The 18,969-nt window shown below is 39.0% G+C and overlaps 1 protein-coding gene, 1 long non-coding RNA gene and 1 pseudogene across 2 annotated transcripts; 1 reads left to right on the top strand and 2 right to left on the bottom strand.

Moving 5' to 3' along the window:
• Positions 1–597: 597 nt before the first annotated feature.
• Positions 598–3,014, bottom strand: LOC149038677 (uncharacterized). The gene is made up of 2 exons (XR_016180099.1): positions 2,877–3,014; positions 598–976 (listed from the first exon to the last, which is right to left on the bottom strand). It is a non-coding gene; the product is annotated as an uncharacterized LOC149038677 (long non-coding RNA).
• On the top strand, positions 2,966–15,788 carry LOC113670307 (uncharacterized). Its single transcript, XM_027186430.2, has 9 exons — positions 2,966–3,589; positions 3,866–4,528; positions 9,367–9,489; positions 11,010–11,135; positions 11,487–11,972; positions 12,123–12,284; positions 13,044–13,397; positions 14,503–14,582; positions 14,927–15,788. The coding sequence occupies exons 1-9, from the start codon at positions 3,529–3,531 to the stop codon at positions 15,077–15,079; spliced, it is 2,208 nt and encodes a 735-aa protein (XP_027042231.1). The 5' UTR covers positions 2,966–3,528; the 3' UTR covers positions 15,080–15,788.
• A 1,009-nt stretch (positions 15,789–16,797) lies between these two features.
• Positions 16,798–18,520, bottom strand: LOC113670322 (uncharacterized; annotated as a pseudogene).
• Positions 18,521–18,969: the final 449 nt, after the last annotated feature.

An 18,969-nucleotide genomic window follows, 5' to 3' on the forward strand; every position in this document is an offset into this window, starting at 1 on the left:
TTGTCTTCCCACACTACTTAACCCACTTCTGCGCTGATAAATACTAAGAGCCGCAATTCATATATTGTTCATGATAAGATATCTAAGCAGGAAATGTTTGTCTGGGAAACTCGTAAAAAAAAAAAGCTCGAATTTTTCCCGAAACACTTCGCAATTTTGTTACCAAGTATCCTCGTTGAAAACAGTAACACATTGCTCCCTCAATAACTAAGTATTTCCTGGTTATATTTCTGTCCTTAAATACTGGCACGTAACAGTTTGAAGCTAAAAGTCGTGTTTTCTCATAAACAGATATCGAGATAATAGAACGATCAAGAAGAATTGGTTCACGTAAATTGAAGCTTTTTTAACCCATCCGGTCTTTCAAGGGAACGTGCATAATTTCTCGCCACAACTGTATAGAAGGTTACGTCAAACCGTGATCTTGACCTGCGATGGCCGCGTCACTAAGGTATGCTCCCACTCATTTTGCCAGCTTACTTATTTTTTTAAGTAACCGGCAACACCTTTTACATACCGGTAACTAATTGTATCCGACGATGTCTAGGAAAGGGAACTCGACAAATCAAATGAGGATAACGCATTAAACATGACTAATCAAAAACAATGTTTTTATCTTTCCAAAAAATAGAGCTATAAGTTAAAATGATTTAAGTCAATGGTGTCTGTTATCTTTTTCTGAATTTCAAGACCGAAGGGCTTGCCTCAAAGAAGCAATTCCTGCTTAGCGGATAATTAAAAATATCCCATCGGTAAACAGAGTGAGAAAGATGAAATATTTTGAGCTCGATCAACGAATGTAAAAGCTCTTCAGTTGCCGGGTCCAGGGTATGACAAAGAACTGAAAAGCCGAGTCGTCCAAGAAGAGTCGACCGGCAGACCTTCGGATTTTGTGGCGCAATGCCCTTCCACTGCTACTCTCCCAGACGTATTTGTTGGGAAATCAACTGCCTTCCCTGCTCCTCTTAATGTTTGTCTGCAAGATGACAAAGAAAAATAAGAAATAAACAGCGGAGGGGGGAGGAGGACGAAGCAGACATTACAAAAGTTGTTCTGGAGAAGTGTCCCAACTAATTATGTCTGGAAGTGTGGGTCACATACTTTATTCACGAGGGACAAGCGCCCTGAATTTCAAAACGCTAGGACCAACTGAGTATCAAAAGCGTTTAAACTGTAAACAATTAGAAGATGTTGGAATATTTTGAGTTCGGTCAAAAATCACAGAAAGCTAGGATGTTATTCACGTGTTCTCTCACGTGTAAAAACTCGCAGAACCTGGTAAGGAAGAACACAAATCACTCATTAAATTCAAGAACTTTCTACAAATTTAAGTTGCGACTGGTTGATAATTTTCTGAGACAGTAATCCATGTAATCCTTGTATAGTTATTTCTAAAGTCCGCCGCAAACATAATCGCCGTTCCACGTGACTCTTGGACTATGAAACGAGCTAACCTTTCGTGCCTTTGGATTTCATTTTATTGTCCCCACGAAGTTTCAAAGTCTTTACGAAAAAGCAGTCATAAACCAAGAAACGTCCTGCCTTGTATCCCTCTTATTAAAGAACTGGCCAGTATTACTTGAAATGTAACATGAATTACAAAAACAACTTGAAGAAACTTCGGGAATTGAGACATTAAAAAATAAAAAGGAGAATCTGCTTTGGCTGAGAGTTCTAAGTATTTAATAACGATATTGCATAAGTAATAAATCAGATCGAAAGATCAAGTGTAAGCCATCTCAGACATTTAATGTAGCCCGAGGTAACCGTATCTCGAAATTTTGCGTTGGAATCTTCCCTAACTAGTTATTGAAAGGCCAAAAATACTTCCTAGCAAACGACTTGAAAAAGAAGCATTCCACACTCGATAGGGGCTACTTTGAAAAATGTTTTAGTCATTCGCCCAAGGGTAGTGAGAGTATCGGGGTCTTTTATGATGAGTTAGGAATTTCAAGCGGTCTTCGCCTGCATCAGTCATCAGGTCTTTGAGTTCTTCATTAATCGTCTCTGTCATGCTGTGAAACGTATCATGACTATTTCAAAACAATATATCATCTTATATTAAAATTTTTAACCTTGTTAGTCGATCAAAAGTCTCAAAGAACTCCGCAGGCGGCGCAGGATGGATAGCATACAAGGACGCTTGGAAAAATTACACTTCATCTGTTCGGACATCCTCCACGGACTCATTTATTTCAAAAGGAAATGAAATAACTATTGTTTTGGGTTTCAGGAACTCAAAATTGTTTTCTATACACTTTGGCAAGAAACGCTTACCTCGTGACAACCATTAATCACTGAACAAGGAAGAGTTTAACAAAGAAGTTTCCGAGCTCGCGATAACATTCCTTTGCTAAGATAATCTCTAAGAACGGCTCAAACCCGCACGTTTTTTCCTTTTGCAGAATTTTCTTAAAGTTCTAATCCGTTCGGAGATATGATATATAACTTAGAGATGACAATGTCTTACGCCCACATCTGCTCAACAAGCATTCTTCTAAACGTTTATAAGAGCTCGTACCATTTTAATTACAATTTTTTAATGCAAAACATGAGGTGAAGTTTAAAAAACGTTGTTAAACACTCGGAAAGCCGCTAAAGACAAAGAAAACATGTTCAGAAATGCTGGTGGAAACCTTAAGAATATTACTTCCATCTAGAAATTACTATCAAACGGTTTTCACCGATGAAAAAATAAACGGATAGACACCTGAGATCGCAAGGGCATTAATTCCAGATAAACTCCATGTTGACGGTTGTTTTCTGGTTGTTTATTTAGCAATTAGTAGAATAGAAGGAAAAAGTATATTTCAAGTGAAAAAAAAAAGGTCAAGAGGTCTCATTTCTAGCAGCAAAAAAAGATTCAAAGGGTGTACCTAAAAAGCCTCCAAAAAAAGACAGTTTGAAGTGTCAAAAGACTTCCCTTCTCTATCATTCCGTTGGATCTGATACACGTACAACCTCACAAAGGGCGTGAGGTTACAATAACAACGGTTGCACTCTTTATCTCATAAACGTTAAAATGAATCAATTTTCCGGCGATGAAGTTCAACAGTGTCGCGGTCTAAGTTTACAAAGTACTCTCAGCTAAACTGCTTAGGATCGCGTGAAATTTACAAATTGACGCCAAAAAAACTGGTCACCTGATCCGCCGAAGGACTGACCGCAGTATAAGTTTCGCAGAGATGTCTACACTTCATTAAGGGAATATATACAAATTCTCTTGTGAAGAGCGTTAACTGATTCACGTCAACAGCATTCGACACGTAGCTATTCAACTGCTGATTATCCTGACGGACGGAAAGAAGACGGTGAACTTTTAACAGGCAGTGGTAGCAGCTCATCCCGTTCAATCTGCGTCGTGGAATCCACTTATTTTTGAACCGGCGTTGGGCCGATTTTAAGTCTTATTTATCCGAGATTTGCATTTAAGCCTTCAATTAACAAATTGCCTTGGATTCAAAGCCGACAACAGAAGCCCCAACGTTTCTAAAGAGCTCTCGGTTTTGAAAGCAAGTTGGTTGCACAATGAAATCTTTTCTCTTCCTCTCACAGATTTTCATTGTCTTACTGCTGTTCCATATAAAAGGTTTGAATGTCCTGTTGTTTAGGGGGCGCTTCTAACTATCTGAACGTTCTCATTAGTTTGCTATTGTGTTGCCTCTTTTTGCTTTTCATGCGGCTGAGCACAGATGTCCAGCCAAATGCTGTGTTTGTCCGGCAGTTGTGTAATAAAACAGCATCTGTTTCCACTTGCTTGTCGAGCGAACGTGAAATGACTTGCTTCTGAGCATGAAGCATTGTTCAGCTGGACTATTAACTCTACTTATCATATGCATTGCTGACGCTCGTCGTTACAATTCAGTCCTACAGGGCGCTAACAAGCTGGAAGTGGAGTTAGATCTTCAGTCAGGCCGAGTGATACCCTCAGTCCATGCTGCTAAATCTCAGGTAAGCTTCATCGTCCAGCCCACTGCTGCTTCCCAACCGGATCGTTGCGATGGTCAAGCAGTCGTGCGTCTGGACTTCAACGGACCGTTCAAGAAGGCCAAAATCGAACTTATCTATGGTGAAGAACCTCGTCTTTGGACTGCAACCATATCAAATGTCCCAACAAGCTATGGCTTCGGTTCGAACTTCAACTACTCAAGCAATTGCGCAACGGCTGAAATATTCAACCAGCAATTTCGAGTCTACAGTAACAAGCTACCTGGCTTTAGGTTTGACTCCCAAAATGGAAATTCTTTGATGGTTACAGAGGACGAAGTTGTGGAAAATGGAGCCAATATGACAATCGACATCGCGAATGAAGCAATAACCTGGGAAACGCACTATGTTAATTCTTCCAGCTACTTCCACATCAAAAACAATCGATACCTTTTTTCACTCTCAGGACAAAAGCCAACGTTCGGTCCACCCTCAGACGGATATATCTATGCGGGGTTCAACCGAGTTCCCTACGGGAATTTTCACAATGGATCAGGTCTTTGTAGGGTTCGCATCACATTCAAGCGGGATTTGGGCAAAGGTAAGATAAAGATGACGCCATTTTTAACATTTTATTTCAGGTGGTAAGACGCACGCAACGAGCTCAATATGAAGATGTTTTGGGTTGTCCGCTGAGTGTGGATTATCAGTAAATTGCTCATTTCTTTGTTTACTTTACCAAAACGTTTCGCGGATAGGAGGAATATGTTTTGCGTGGGAGGAATTTAAATTAGCAAGGACGTGTTAATTTGTAGCGATTGATAAGCGTGCAGCCCTCCACTCAAAGTTTTCAACGTTTGAATTGAATCCCGCGGATGAACTTTGCCATTTTGCTCAAACCCAGATGTCTGAGGGTGATGTGTTATTAAGATAGTTCCAGCGTTATGCTGTTTTATTTATCACACTCTGTTGGCTTTTGATTGCATACTTGTCCAGCCAGCACTGAAAATATTTTGTTGTTCACACAACGTTTGTTTGACGAATTGCTTTCAGCGCGTGCTAAAAGAAAGTATCGATTTTTTTCCTTCTATTAATTTTGATCTATTACATTTTTGCACCATTTATGAACGGGAAAAAATTTCGCTAAATGTTCTGTGACCTTGCCTCACGCAAAGTTTCTCGTCCTCACGCTGTTTTTTGGTCGGCATTACAAGCTATTTCTGCCTCCAGACAAATCCATGTCGCTTAAATATCACTCCAACTTTAGTGACCACTTACATATTTAGGATGCTAAAACTTGAAATGATAACACATTGAGACAGTTCCATAGTTTTTCCACAAAAGAGGCCGTCCCTCATCTGAACAACAACTTCCGGCAGAAAACACGTTTTTGGCGAGAAATTTCCGACAGAATTTGCCAAAAGAAACCGCCTGCAAAAATAGCATATTAAAACCCCACTTGGTGACAAGGAGAAAGAAATCAATACTGTGTTAGATATACAAATTAAAACTGGCCCTTTGAATTCCGCCAAGGACAAGCCTCTCGTGATCAAGAATTTACCAAGAGTTTCATTGTATGGACCCATTTCGCGTTTTAACCGGTGAAGTTTTGTTCGGGACTCTAATCTGAAAATAAAAGTCTTCATTATTACATTTCGTACCTAGGAAATCCAATACAGAGACAAAATTACATTTTAAAATGGTTATTTTCTTTGCCATTATGTTCTACTTAGCGGTATCGAAAACTAAGACGCACTGTAAGTTTACCTTACTAATCATTTTCCCAGATTTCATGTCAGCTTGACAGAAAGCAGACTACGGCGCATTCCACCTTGGTAAAGTGATTACTCTTCATTACACAACAAACACACAACAATTTTCAAAGTTCATTCTGACATCACCATGTACTGATAGCTACCCAACTATATTAAATCTTCATACCGCAGTTATATCACGATGAAATTTTTAATCGCAATTATTAAGCTGTTTGCGTAAAGGAAATCGGAAGAGATTTACATGACAAATTTTTTTTCTTTTGTTTTTTTTTCTCGTTTAAGTTGCGTTTTGCGTAATTCTTGGAGTCTTCCTCGGATAAGGTCAGCGAAGGAATCTATCTTGACTTTATTTACCATTCCTTTGATGTCATTTTTCAAGTGCTTTGTTATTCCCGTTTCCGTCCATTTTTCATCTCAAGATATTAATAGTTCGATGACATCCTGCTCTCAGTTTCATGTGATTCTTTGAAGGCATTGATGTGGTAAAAACTTATAGGCTCCTTTGGTTAAAAATCATGGGTCCATTCTGAAAGGCCAATATGAAGAAGACGGTCTATCGTTTTAATGAGAATCTACAAAAAGACACTCACGGGAGATATTTACTTATAACATGGGTAGCATCTTTCGAGACAGTTACGAGCATACCGATTCGTCAACCGAATACACAGATCACATAATTTGGAAAGAATTCATAAAGAAAGTTAGTTCATACATCGGCATAAACTCCATGACAAAAAGAGCAAAAAAATGATCTTTAGAGAGATATTAGACTACTCTTTGCGGGACTTTTGAAAGTTGTTTTATGTTAAGTCTTTTCAAACTTAACGAGGAAATCCAAGGACACTGTCCATATACACTTGGGCGTAAATTTGAAAGGATACATACTTGACATGAAACGCGAGCAAACTGAGCAGAAAGGAGACAAGATTTGGAAGAAATTTTAAATTTCGAGTGTTCTTCCCTTTCAAATCATAGGTATCTCGGTGCTTTTTAAAAACAACAAGTTTTTAAACCCAATAAAACCTACAGCTAGAAATAAAATGTTACACTTGACCTACGAAGCCGAAATGATTATGGTGATAAAAAAATAAATAAATAATGGAAATGATCCATTGGACGTGTAAGATGATTTTAGGGTGTTCTGAGAATTATAAAAATTATACATTTTAATGGATCCTGTAGCCACTTGCTTAGGACGTTTGCAATGTTGTTTTTATTCTTTTGGAAAAAAAAGTCGAATGATCTATCATTGTTTATGTTACACATAAACTAGCTCATCGCATTGTGTCTCTTTGACTCAGTGGTAGAGCATGGGGGTACGGAATGCGAGGGTCAGAGGTTTGTTTATTTCTGATAGGGACTCGGAATTCTATCTTCGTCTCAAGCCCGTGGCAAGACGAAAAAACATGATATGTCTACGTCAAATTTTTTGGTAGGTTAGACACCTTAGGGCCTGAAATACACAGCTTAGTCCGGAAGGTTACCAGAGAAAACAAGTTTTATTTGATGATCAAACTCGAGCTCCCGAGACACTTACAGGATTTTATGCTCTCAGTTGTTTTGAGACACTAGATACCTGAAAAGTACAGGGAAATAGAGAAGAGTGAAAATGCGCGGAACATTGCGCGCCTCATGCGAATTATCACGACCTCATTAACATGCGACGCGTGCTTATTGATTCATTCGCCACCCGTGCGGAATGTAATGAAGTCGCGTTATCATTTAACGCTGTATCAACTTTATCACTGCTTAAATGTCGGTTACCTTATGGCAGAGATGAGATACTTAATCTTGCTTATGTCTCAACAGCGCCAGCATTGTTGCGCCGGTAAGACTGAATAACACTTGACATACACTGGCGGATGGTGAATGAAACTGGAAGACGATAAAAATTGATTTCTCCGTGAAATTCAGTGTTAAAAGTAAAGCTAGAAATACCGTGAAGGTTGTATGACTGAAAAAGCGTGGGGGTTAACGCTCAGAAGTTGAAAAATAAATGCTTAGATCATTTGCTTTTTCCTTGACGGTTCATCAGCATCACTGATCGGTTTGAAGTAAGACATTTGTAATACGAGGTACCTTCATTCTTCAAAGACTTCATTCTTCAAAGACATCAAAGACATCTCTGGGTAGATTGATCAGAATAGTTTGGCAACCGACCATATTCAAATTAGTATTCAGTTCACGTGCGAACTGAATTTTCAATTTATTTGATGCCTTAACAAGTTAAAAGCTAACTTAGTTCCCTCTGAACATCATCTAATTGTGGTGATGGTGGATATCTTAAAGCAACAGGCTCGAAAAATTGGCAGTTCGTAGTATCGATGAATAGTAAAAAACCAACATTTAGAACATAAAACAGGATTCAAAACTCATTAGTGCCGCTGCAACCTTGTCTCTCTTTTCACTCCGAAGATAAAGATTTTTGATTTCAGACAAAGCGTGTCTTAGGCTAGGGATAAATTCCAAAACGGCGCAACAGAGGGGAACGAACACACTGGGTGGTACAACGGTCCAACAGTTATCTGCGTTTTAACTCTTATCAAAAAAAATATCCTCGCCGTACGAAACTGCTCCCTTCTCTAAGAGTACCACAAAGATTACTAAAGTTGAAGTGGCTCTACTTAAAATCAAAACTTCTCTGAAGTGGAGCGTTTTGTTTCCAATGGTTTGCGAAATCGGGAGTTAAATTACAGGCCTTCGGTTCGAGTTATCGGACGGTTTAAAAGGACAGTTTGCTTAATCAGGACTTAACATCATGATCAGACAAACGCCAACGCTCACGCGACTTTTCCTCGTAGTAAGGAATCTTTTCGTGTCGTCTGGCTCGAGTTTAGTAGATAACATCGGTTCGTTGTCGAATTGATAGCGAAAGCCTCTTTATTTTGGCGTTTGGAAAAGCTTCTTTCTGAGCACCCGCCAATGAGGTCTAAACCCAGCGCCGGTGTCCAGACTAAACGAATAAGCGCTTGAGGTACTAAGAAAGCTGACTTGTCGTTTAATCACTCCCAATGACATCAGTTAATTTTCACTCCACTGACATAAGTGAATAGCTATTCATGTGACAATCAAAACTACAATGAAAAAACTTGAGACATCAGAGTAAATGGAATAAATGTAAAGGATTAGAGTCAGATTTCACAAATGTTGCCCATTTTTGCAGGTGATTGGAGCGTGTTAGTTGTAGAAATTGTGAGTCAGCCAACTCTCCGCTCAATTTTCAATAGTAGTTGCACTTTTCACCTCTAAGTGCGATACACTCAACAAAATCCAAGTTATAATGGAGGCGTAGCACTTCAAGTAAGCACAAGCTAAGAACAAGGGATTGAAATTACAGTATTTTAGTGTACAGAGCACAATGTGTTTGTCAGTCTGTCTGACTTTAATGACCTCTTCACTTCGTCCTAACGACAACCTTAGTGAGACACTTTGCTTTGTTTGAAAAAGAAGAACATATGCGTTCGTATCTTCCCTTCAACATGGTCTGTTTCCCCATACGCGCGCACACACGCATGCATTTGCTTCAACTTAGTATTCCGTAATTTCAAAGTTGGAATCATGTGGCTCGCGGCCATTGGCCAAAATCCTAATTGAGTTTTGTTTGTTAACAAATTGAATCGACGAAGACTTTCCTAATAACAGTTCTGCTTTTTTCCTGCTGCAGATTCACCTTGTGCGACCGGCAATCATGATTGCCATAAATTTGCTGAATGCCACCCAGTCAAGCGTTCATTATTCAAATGCATCTGTAAGCCGGGTTACCTTGGCGACGGGCGGAAATGTAAAGGTAACAATATTCTTAGTATTAAGAGGAAAGCAACGTTATTCTTCGCAGAAATATTATAAATGCATTAATATGCGACTGTAGTGAAGTTTAGAATTTGTATGTTTCGCATCTGAGGCTTTCTAGGGTAATAAAGACGTCCATGATATTCCACGAGTGCACGTTGGATGTGAGATGGGCCGAGCAGGCTATAATCATCTTATATCCTATAAGCGAGAGTGGAATAATTATTTTATCAAAAACGCCCCGAAATATGGATAAATCTTCCCAACTTACTTTGTAAGAACAAACAGAATGTTACAATGTGTAAAACACTTCCGGTTTAACTCGTCTTCATGCGCGCGCATGGCATAATGGTTCCTAACCTATGATGGCTATTGAATAAAGGGGGTAAGTTTCTAAAGAAACTGTGGTGCTGCGTCGGTGGGAGAGTATAGCAGGTAATTTAGTGTTAACAACTGAGTTAAAAACGTAAATTGGTCACCGTAAGGAGTTAAAAGGCTGACGTTTCGAGCGTTAGCCCTTTGTCAGAGCGATTGACGAAGGGCTAATGATAAATATATCTACGTAAGCTTAATTTCTGAAAGATCCTTCTTTAATCCGTAATTGCCCCTCTTTCCTCCTTAAAATTCAGTTCAGTCTTTCTAAAATGTGTAAAGCTCATCTCCATAAATATGTTTCAACTATCCCATTCGGTGGGAAAAATCACAAATTCAGCGCCCGAAATACTCCCAAGGACGACCCAACATCGCCTGTATTTAAAATAGAAATCACGTTTCAGGGAATAAAAACGTTTGTACGCAGAAGGAGAACAGCCAAAAACTTTTTGGCGAAATCATCGATCCGGCCAACATTTTCTTTGAACTCTGATCTCTAGTTCCCAGTCTTTTTGCGGACAGGAACGTTTAGGTGGGTAAACATTGCAGGGAAGAGAAAACCTGCAAAATGGCGATCGAAAACGTCTTTTTAATCATTTCCAACTAAATTTCAAGTTTAACAAAAGTTTCCTGAGGTAATTTTGTAAGATTACTAAATAAAGGTTGCTTGTTTGGAAGAAGGTACAAAGTATTGCAATCTATATTTCTTTAGGGTCTTGATATTCGCAGGAAAGTCAAGAATTCAAGTTAAAGAAAGTGATAAAACTTTTGAGTCTGTAAAACATGTTCGACAGAAACTTCTGTCATCTTCAGTTAATTATTGTAGAAAGCGTTGGAAGTTGAATTATATAGTAAGTAGAACAATGCTAATTATGAGGAATAGTGACAACAAGAAAAGTGGTAAAGCATGAAAGTGTGAGAATTGAAATCGAAAATTATCCTTTGAATTCTCACACTTTCACGCTTTACCTCTTTTCTTGTTGCCACTATTTATCATAGTTAGCACTGTTTTACTTATAATAGAATTCAACTTCCAACGCTTTGTATAGGAATTAACTGAAGATGACAGAAGTTTCTGTCGAAACATGTTTTACTGACTCAAAAGTTTTGTTACTTTCTTTAAATTTTATATTTCTTTGTGTTCAGAGTTTGATCCATGTTCTGCAAACAATGGAGGCTGTCAGCACCTTTGCCGGCGGAATTCGAACGGACACGCTTCATGCAGCTGTAATGAGGGCTTTCACTTACACCCGAACAAAAGAGATTGTCTGGGTAAGCTGCGGAAAAAAAAAATTTTCCAATGATTATTGTCTGAGATCCTTATGAGTTGTTCCTTCATCTACTTTCCTCTTTCAAATTATTTTCCCTCTTGCGAATCCTGAGGTATAAGGCTGAGTCTGCACTCGAGGGGGCCCAATCGGCCGGAGCTATTTATCCCAGTTTCATCAGCATGAAGAGATTACTAGCATCACTACTCCCCAGACTTCTCTACCCGGAGTCCAACGCACTAACCATAAGAGCACTACGTCACCCACATCCAGAGGAATACCTCGGTATAAATCCTTATACTGAAAGAGAAGAGAGATTATTTCTGCTAAAACAGAGTTTTTTTTCTTTCCATAGCCACAGAGGAAGTCAGAAAGAGAATAAGGATCAAGATGGCGGAGGCCTTGCCCTGCAAATCGAAGGATATCAAAGATCACATTGTTAGCAAATTTCATACAAAGCTTTTGAGTCTGGATGCTTGTAATTTTCCCTGCAAGATTTACAAGCCGTTTTTGCGTTGCCGTCCAAAGGATGGGGATCGTCTTGTGGTGTCCGTATATTTTGACATCGAACTTCATCAAAATGTGATCTCACCTTCGAAATTTTGTAATATCACATGCGCGCGATGTCAGATGGAGGACAGATTACAAAAACTGATCGCCGAGCTTCGAGGGCTCACTAATGGCTACAAATTAAACGTGACGCTATATGACAAGACGTTTACTTTCGCTAGAAATACTCTGCGAATTTCAAAAGAGAGGGAAGAGAAGGAGAAAGAAGAAAAAGGGAAGGAAGAGGGTGACCAGTGCTACAAGACAGCAAGGAAAAAATTTAAGCGGCAAGGTGTGCAATATTATTAACTAGCTCGAACCAATGTTTGTATCTAAACAAATACGCACAAATGGCTCCAACGTTTTACTTTAAAGCTATACCAGCTGAGTTGAGATGCATTTGACTCGGAAATAATTTTTTTACCCCTGTTCATTTTTGCAGCTCGCTGTCAGCCTGGAAAGTACTATGACATTTACCTGCGCAAATGTATGAACTGCTCAAGAGGATCCTACCAACCTAACAGATCAGAGAATTTTTGTTTCCGTTGCCCTGACAACAAGACGACACTATATGCAGGAGCTAGCGATATCTCACAGTGTATAGGTAAATGTGATGCTTATAAACTCCAGAGGGTAAAGGAATTCTGAAGGGAAACAGTGTCGTTTGAACGAGATGGATTTTTAGAGCTTCTTTATAACAATGAATCTCGAGATCTTTTAATATCCATGAAACCATCTGCATGTAGTTTAATATACAAAGTAAGATTTATTTTAAGAATGCCATAATTAAGTAAAGAGGGAGGGAAGAGTGGAGTGCTCTCCACTTGGTACAGTGATATCACCTTTAGATGGCATACATGTAACCAAGGACCGGTTATCACTTATTGCCAGAGGCGACGACTGATCTCCCCTTCATCCCCCTGAAAACCATGTGGTCCACAGTGAGTCCTACACTCCCCACCCCCAACCGGGCGATAAAAATGTCTCAAGGTCCTCTCTTACTGGCAGTTAATTGGAAATCAATTTTCAATAGTCACCTCTTAATACTCTGTTGGCGACGGCTGATCCCCTCTCCACCCCCCCCCCCCCAATAAAACCATGTGTTCCCCAATAAATCCTCCACTCCCCCCTCCGAAAAAAACAGGCGATAGAAAATGGCTGGCCCCTTACTTACTCTTTCTATAAAGTGTTTACTTATCATTAACTGAAAGTCACACAGATCTGCTTAAAATATTGGTATTCATGATAGAGTTCTTTCCCAAAATAACTGGAGATGAGGTTTTGAAAAATTTGAATTCAGTCCACGAGATTATCTTACTAGGTAATTTATCAATTAACTAACTAACTTATTGTTAATTTTTAGATACAATTTGTGGTGGAAATTTAACATCGATGTCAGGTGTAATCACATCACCAAACCACCCCGATCCCTACCCCAAAGGGATCGAGTGTGTCTGGAACATACGATGTCCCGAAGGTCGAGGCTTACTTCTACTTATACCAAACATATCATTACCGCTGACCATGGATTGCTCAGATCATCTAATCATGCGCAAAAATGCCAGCCCATTTTCAAAGACTACCTACTACGCATGCGAGTCTTATGATAACCCTGTGGCTTTTATCTCGAGAAGCAAGGATCTCTATGTCAAGTTTACCTCCAAAAGCACCAACGAAATGGCCGAAGGGTTTAAGATTTTCTACGTTACATTTCAAGGTAGATGGTTTTCTTTATGAGACAAGTATTGTTTTGGTTTTTGGTCTTTGGTTTGTTACGTTTTTTTTTTGTTTTTGTCCATTTTCGAGCAATTTTTAATTTAGTTGCGAAAGCAATCAGAGTTTGTTTTGATTTTGCATTATTTTGGTCTGTGATTGGTCCATCTTGCCATCTTCTTAACCAATCAGACACAATACGAAAACCAGTCGTGAATTGGCCGCCTTTGTTTTACTGCGTTTTTCATCCTTTTCTTATTTTTCCTATGAGTGCTCATTGGCTAATGATGATGTCACCTCTTCGTTATGATAAGCTTTTGTAATTACTTTTTGTTGGTCAATTGGAAACTACTCTATCATCATCTTTTAATTACGAATAATTCTTTCTTGGCCTTGCAAATTTTTCGAGCGGGAGAAAGTGCCATTCGCTCTAAATCGTAATAACTTCTTGATATAATTTTGTAAATGTTGTTAGGAAGGGTGCAGACGATAAATCGTTTCTTATATTGCTAAACGAAATGTCTTTTAGAAGTTGAAGGCACAGTGTAAATGCAAAATTGTTCGACGCAAATAGGAAGTAAGCATTAAGTATAAATGCACGAAAAATTATCGTCTGCATTTTTGTTAAAACGTGAATTTTTTTGCGTCTTCATTTTGGATCCTTGGACGTCTCAGGGCTGCTACTGTTGTCTGTACTGTTCCCCTCGGGAGTCCTAGGAACTGAAAGCGTCACTTATTGATTACTTTAACCCTTTAAATCCTATGAGTGACCAAGACAGAATTTCTCCTTAAAATATCAATAAAATATCAATCAGATAAGTGATGAGAATAAAGAGAACTATCAATTTGGGGACAATAAGTTGATTCAATACTAAATTCTCGGAACTAGCATTATAAGAATTGTATGGTTGGCAGTAAGGAGAATTACAAATTTGATCTGGGAGTTAAAGGGTTAACGGCACTGCAGAACGAAGTACATTTCGAAATGATGATATTTCAAGAGCTTGAGATTGTTTCAAATGATTTCAAGGAATATTCCTTTCACGTGTCATTTATACGCTTTTGGCGGTAACTTATACTAACAGTGCGTTTTCATTTTTCTTTGGTAGAGAAATACAGATCTTTGGTGAAGTCTATTGTTCAAGACGGCAAGTTATATGGAAACAGCAGTCTTCGCAAAATATTACAGGTAAGTCATGTCCGCGGAAAGCCGTGGCTGCTAAAAAGCATTGTTATAGTTTTCAGCTCAATTTCTAATGGTGTCACGCGGGTAAAAGTTCAGTCCGTAATCAAGCCTAGTGGCCAATCCACATGGAGCTTACCCCGACTCTCATAGCGATAAAATGCTACTCCCTGTTCGTACTTGACGAGGTTAGACGAGGTTGCATCGGAGCTCTCCGTATACGTAGCAACCTCAAAAACCAAGATTTCTACACGCATCATCTGGTTTCCTCCCTAAAATGCTTGAACTGTTGAAATAACAATGTGGTCTTTGTCGGATGTTCATTTTGTTTTTTTTGTTTTTTTCCTCAGGACGAGAGTCTCATCACGCAAATTCTTGACATCATGGTTCATCCTCACAAGTTTTTTTATTTGCCCAAAAACGCAAAGAACAAACTCCCAGAGTTTTATTCCTTCGTCGAAAAGAAAGTAGAGGCTAAGTTGAATCTTAAACCTTACAAGTAAAGAAAATATCTTTTTTCAGAAGAATTGTCCAACACGACATAAGCAAAAGGGACTTTTATCAGTCAGGAAGGCAGCGCTGAGTAAGACTTTTAGTTAGGATTTCGCGGTTAAGATATGTACAAAGTTTTCAAACGCACGTGCTAAGCTAATGTTACCCCCTTTAGATCTAGTGTTTTGCCACGCCCTCGTTGTCTTCGTTGTCGGGATTTGGACAGAATGCAAATGCTATTTTTAACAGGGTATGACGCATTAATAAGAGTAATATTAACGTCACGATACTAAACGACAAAGTATGCTTCGAAACTGTCGATAGTATTTTAGGTTTTGTGGTACCGTTTCAATGTCTCTCTAAGTGGTAGACAAATACTTAGCCTTTGTCATTTATGTTACTATCCAGATTTGTCCTCGTCATTGGTATTGTTTGCGTTAGTAAATAACAACCATGCGCAAATTAAAACTTTAATCGTAGGATATTATCGATAAGAGATTATAAGAATCTCAAGACTTATTTTATTGGTTCGTAAGTAAAATGCGACCCGGTGACATACAAATATATATACTTAATAATTGATAAAAAAAAAAAACAACAACAATGGTGATTCGTAATCATGACCGCGCCCATGAAGATAATATCGACATTAAAATAAGCGATGTTATTTCATAGTCACGGGCGTAAGAGAAAGCACTAAATAAATCGGTTATGGGCCAATCTCGAAAGTTTTCGTTAATCTGCAGAGCGCACGCAGTAAATGAAATGATGAACCCTTGATCAGGGACCGCGCAGCAAGTTTTTGAGTGGGGGGGAGTATTTTTGCAAAAATGGGGGGGGGGGACACTAAAGCCCCCCTAGCCCTCCCTCTGCGCGGTCCCTGTTGATAAGCATCTAACTTCTCCTTACAATATTACCCCTGAATCAAACATTATATCAAGGTCACGAGAAGAGAATAAAGGAAACGATCACGAACTCAAGACGCTCCTGATCATTAGACAAATTCTCCTTGTAAGAACCATAGGAAATGTATAGAAAACAGTATGGAGAATATACATACTGATGTTAGGGGAGTAAAAGGGCAAAGGAAAAAGATTCTATGTTCAAACGTTAGGGGTAATTTTATGGCAAGGACTCTAGTGACATGAAATTGTTACAGTTCTTGATAGAAGCTGCTTATACTGACGTTTGTTGAGTTCAAATTTAGCCCAATGACAATAGAAGGTGGTGACTACGTGAACCCTTTGTAAAATTAGTCTTTCAATTCGTGTATTGCTGATTTTCATCCAGTTTAAACTGGTTTAACTGAACGTATGATTTTGATGGTGTGAATGGTGCATAAAAAGTCTCCTCCCTTTCCATTTCTTCGTTTTACTATTTCAAATGTATTGAATATGATATTTTCAAAATTAGTTCAATTGTTATTACAAAAATGATTGTAACACATCGAGCAATTTTTCTCATCCGAGGAATCAATGATTATCTATCGCTTGGGGAAGGGTCGTATAACCCCTTTCCATTCTAAAACAAAGCTGTTGTCCTAAAGGCAATCTGTTGTTGGCCATTGTCTTTTTTTATCCAAGAACTGTATGCATGTTGTAGGATAAGGTAGTATATGAAACTTGTCAAATAAAATTTGATCATAGTAGCACTTAAATTCTTTTGAATTCTTACCCAAATTCAATGAAGGAATTTGGATTCTCCTCTCAGAGTCGAAAGCAGTCGAGAAAAGCATAGGAAGACATCTTGCATCTCGAATTAGGCAGAAGATCCGAATGTAATAGCACAAAATTGCAATATTAGATAAAGCGTTTCTTGCTAGACGGAAGATCACATGGCTTCGTTTTTGTTAGGTTAAATTAGTATTTGACCCTCTGCTGCAAATGCATCGTACTGTGACACTTTAACGAAGCTGTAAGAATCGTTCAAGGCCTCTTTCTCTTGGTTTTTTGTTTTTTCTTCTGTAAGACTCAACCAGAACACTACCGCTAAGCCTAAAATGATGGTCACACCCCCAATAAATTCAAGAGCTTTCAGCACCTCACCTAACATCAAGTACGAAAAAATGAAACAGAAAAAAAATTTGAAGAGGCCATGTGGCCGTTACGAGTGAGGCTGATATCTGCAAGTTACACTAAGAAATAAAGATATAACACAACCCAGAGGTGTTGAATATTGCGTACGTAGTTTTATAGACCTCCTCTATAGGAAAATGCGTAAATTTTTCTTGCTTCTTAATGCTACAAGGCGATGCGAGGGCGAAAAACACCGCACCGAACATATAGCTCCGCGCAGTGACTGCAACAGGTTTTGTTTTTCAGTAAGAGTCCTCTTTGTCAAAGATAAATGTCTTCTGAAGGAAGATGTACAGCGCCGTGGTTATAGTACTTCCCAGGAGAATTATGTACCTCACAAAGCGGCGTACAGAAAAGTTTGATCCATTGTGCTGCGATGCTTAGTCAGATTCTTTTCCCACAGTAATAACTACAGCTTCAATCGCAGCTAAAAGAATCCCCAAGGACTTGGCCCAGCCGCGCAAAGTACGGAAGTCTGGAAACGGCTCAATGCGTGCTAAGAAAGCAAGTAATGTTGTCTACACCGGGATTAAAGTTTGAAATGTGGACGCTATGTTCGCGTTCGTGTAGTAGATACCGAGGTGTACAATAGTTGACTACCAAACATTCCCGTTAAGCCGAGAACGATGAAAAAAAATTTCTGTGGTGCCTGCGCTGAGATTTCACATCTGATATCAACAGTTTCCAGGCAGAAGTTTCATGGCATGAATAAATCAAAAACGGAAAAGTACAAGCTTGTTGGTGTTTACTTGCCAAAGTATCCTAGAAATGACACAATCGAAAATCAGGGGTCCAGGCAGAAGCGAGCAGAAAAATCTTGACATTAGTGATTGACAAGCAGAAGTTTCTGTTTGTTTGGTTTGTTTTTACCTATCGAGTTGCCTGATAATTGATTCAGTTGTCATCTGACCTCTTCAGCTCCCTTTGCGCTCTTATTAGACTAAAAAAGAAAATGATCGATACACGTGATGGTGCGGGAAAGGCTGAAAAAAAGCCTTGCGCCCCTGCGAGATGCGAGCTGAAAGAAAAAAAGAAAGAGAGAAAAAAAGAAAGAAAAAATGACACTATGCCTTTTGACTGAGTTTCGTCGGGCTGGAAGAAAAAATATTTCGCTGCAATCAGTCCGCACATCATGACTTCGAACCAACTCTTTTCCCCATCCACTGGCCACTCTTCCCACTCGGTAAAGTGGTACACATTCCGCGGGAACTGATTGTGTGTAAACGACACAAAAATTACTTAAACTAATCTCAGGATACCAAATGAATTCTGAATGATTAAAAAAAAAGTGTCCGAGAAAAAATGAATGATTAGAGTCCAATTATTTTGTTGTTACCCTTGAACTTTTGAACTAATTAATCCTCGTCCGTCATGCATTGCGAGTTACAAGATACACGCACTCATAAAGTAAGTGTGAGAATCATACAAATACCGTAACTTAGATTTCACATGACAGCAAAGTTTCATTTAAAGGGCTACCGACGATAATAATTTGATTTGTTCCTTTAGCATCTTCCATCATCTTTGGACGGTTGGAGTTAACAGATGTCGAAATTGAAACAAATGGCACTTGTCGACTCCTCGTTATTGATCACCAGGGGGAGAGGGGGTCGGAAGATCTTGGTTGTGTAATGATTAAATTTATCTGATCCCCCCATAAGGCTATATAACCTTCTTATGATCCCCTCCCTCCCCTCAACGGTAGGTAATTGGCAGTTAGTTTTCTATATTTCTTCCTTTAAACTCTGTTGTCGAATGATCCACCCTCCGCTTTCCTTGAAAATCACGTAACCCCCCCTCCCCCTGCACTGAATCCTCAATCTCCT

This window comes from Pocillopora damicornis, chromosome 10 (assembly GCF_964200805.1).
Source record: "Pocillopora damicornis chromosome 10, jaPocDami1.2, whole genome shotgun sequence".
Taxonomy (NCBI): domain Eukaryota; kingdom Metazoa; phylum Cnidaria; class Anthozoa; order Scleractinia; family Pocilloporidae; genus Pocillopora; species Pocillopora damicornis.

Coding starts and splice junctions, on each gene's coding strand:
- LOC113670307 (XM_027186430.2), top strand. CDS start 3,529: ATGAAATCTTTTCTCTTCCTCTCACAGATTTTCATTGTCTTACTGCTG. Junction 9,490..11,009: donor CGACGGGCGGAAATGTAAAG/GTAACAATATTC, acceptor CTTTGTGTTCAG/AGTTTGATCCATGTTCTGCA. Junction 14,583..14,926: donor GTCTTCGCAAAATATTACAG/GTAAGTCATGTC, acceptor TTTTTTCCTCAG/GACGAGAGTCTCATCACGCA.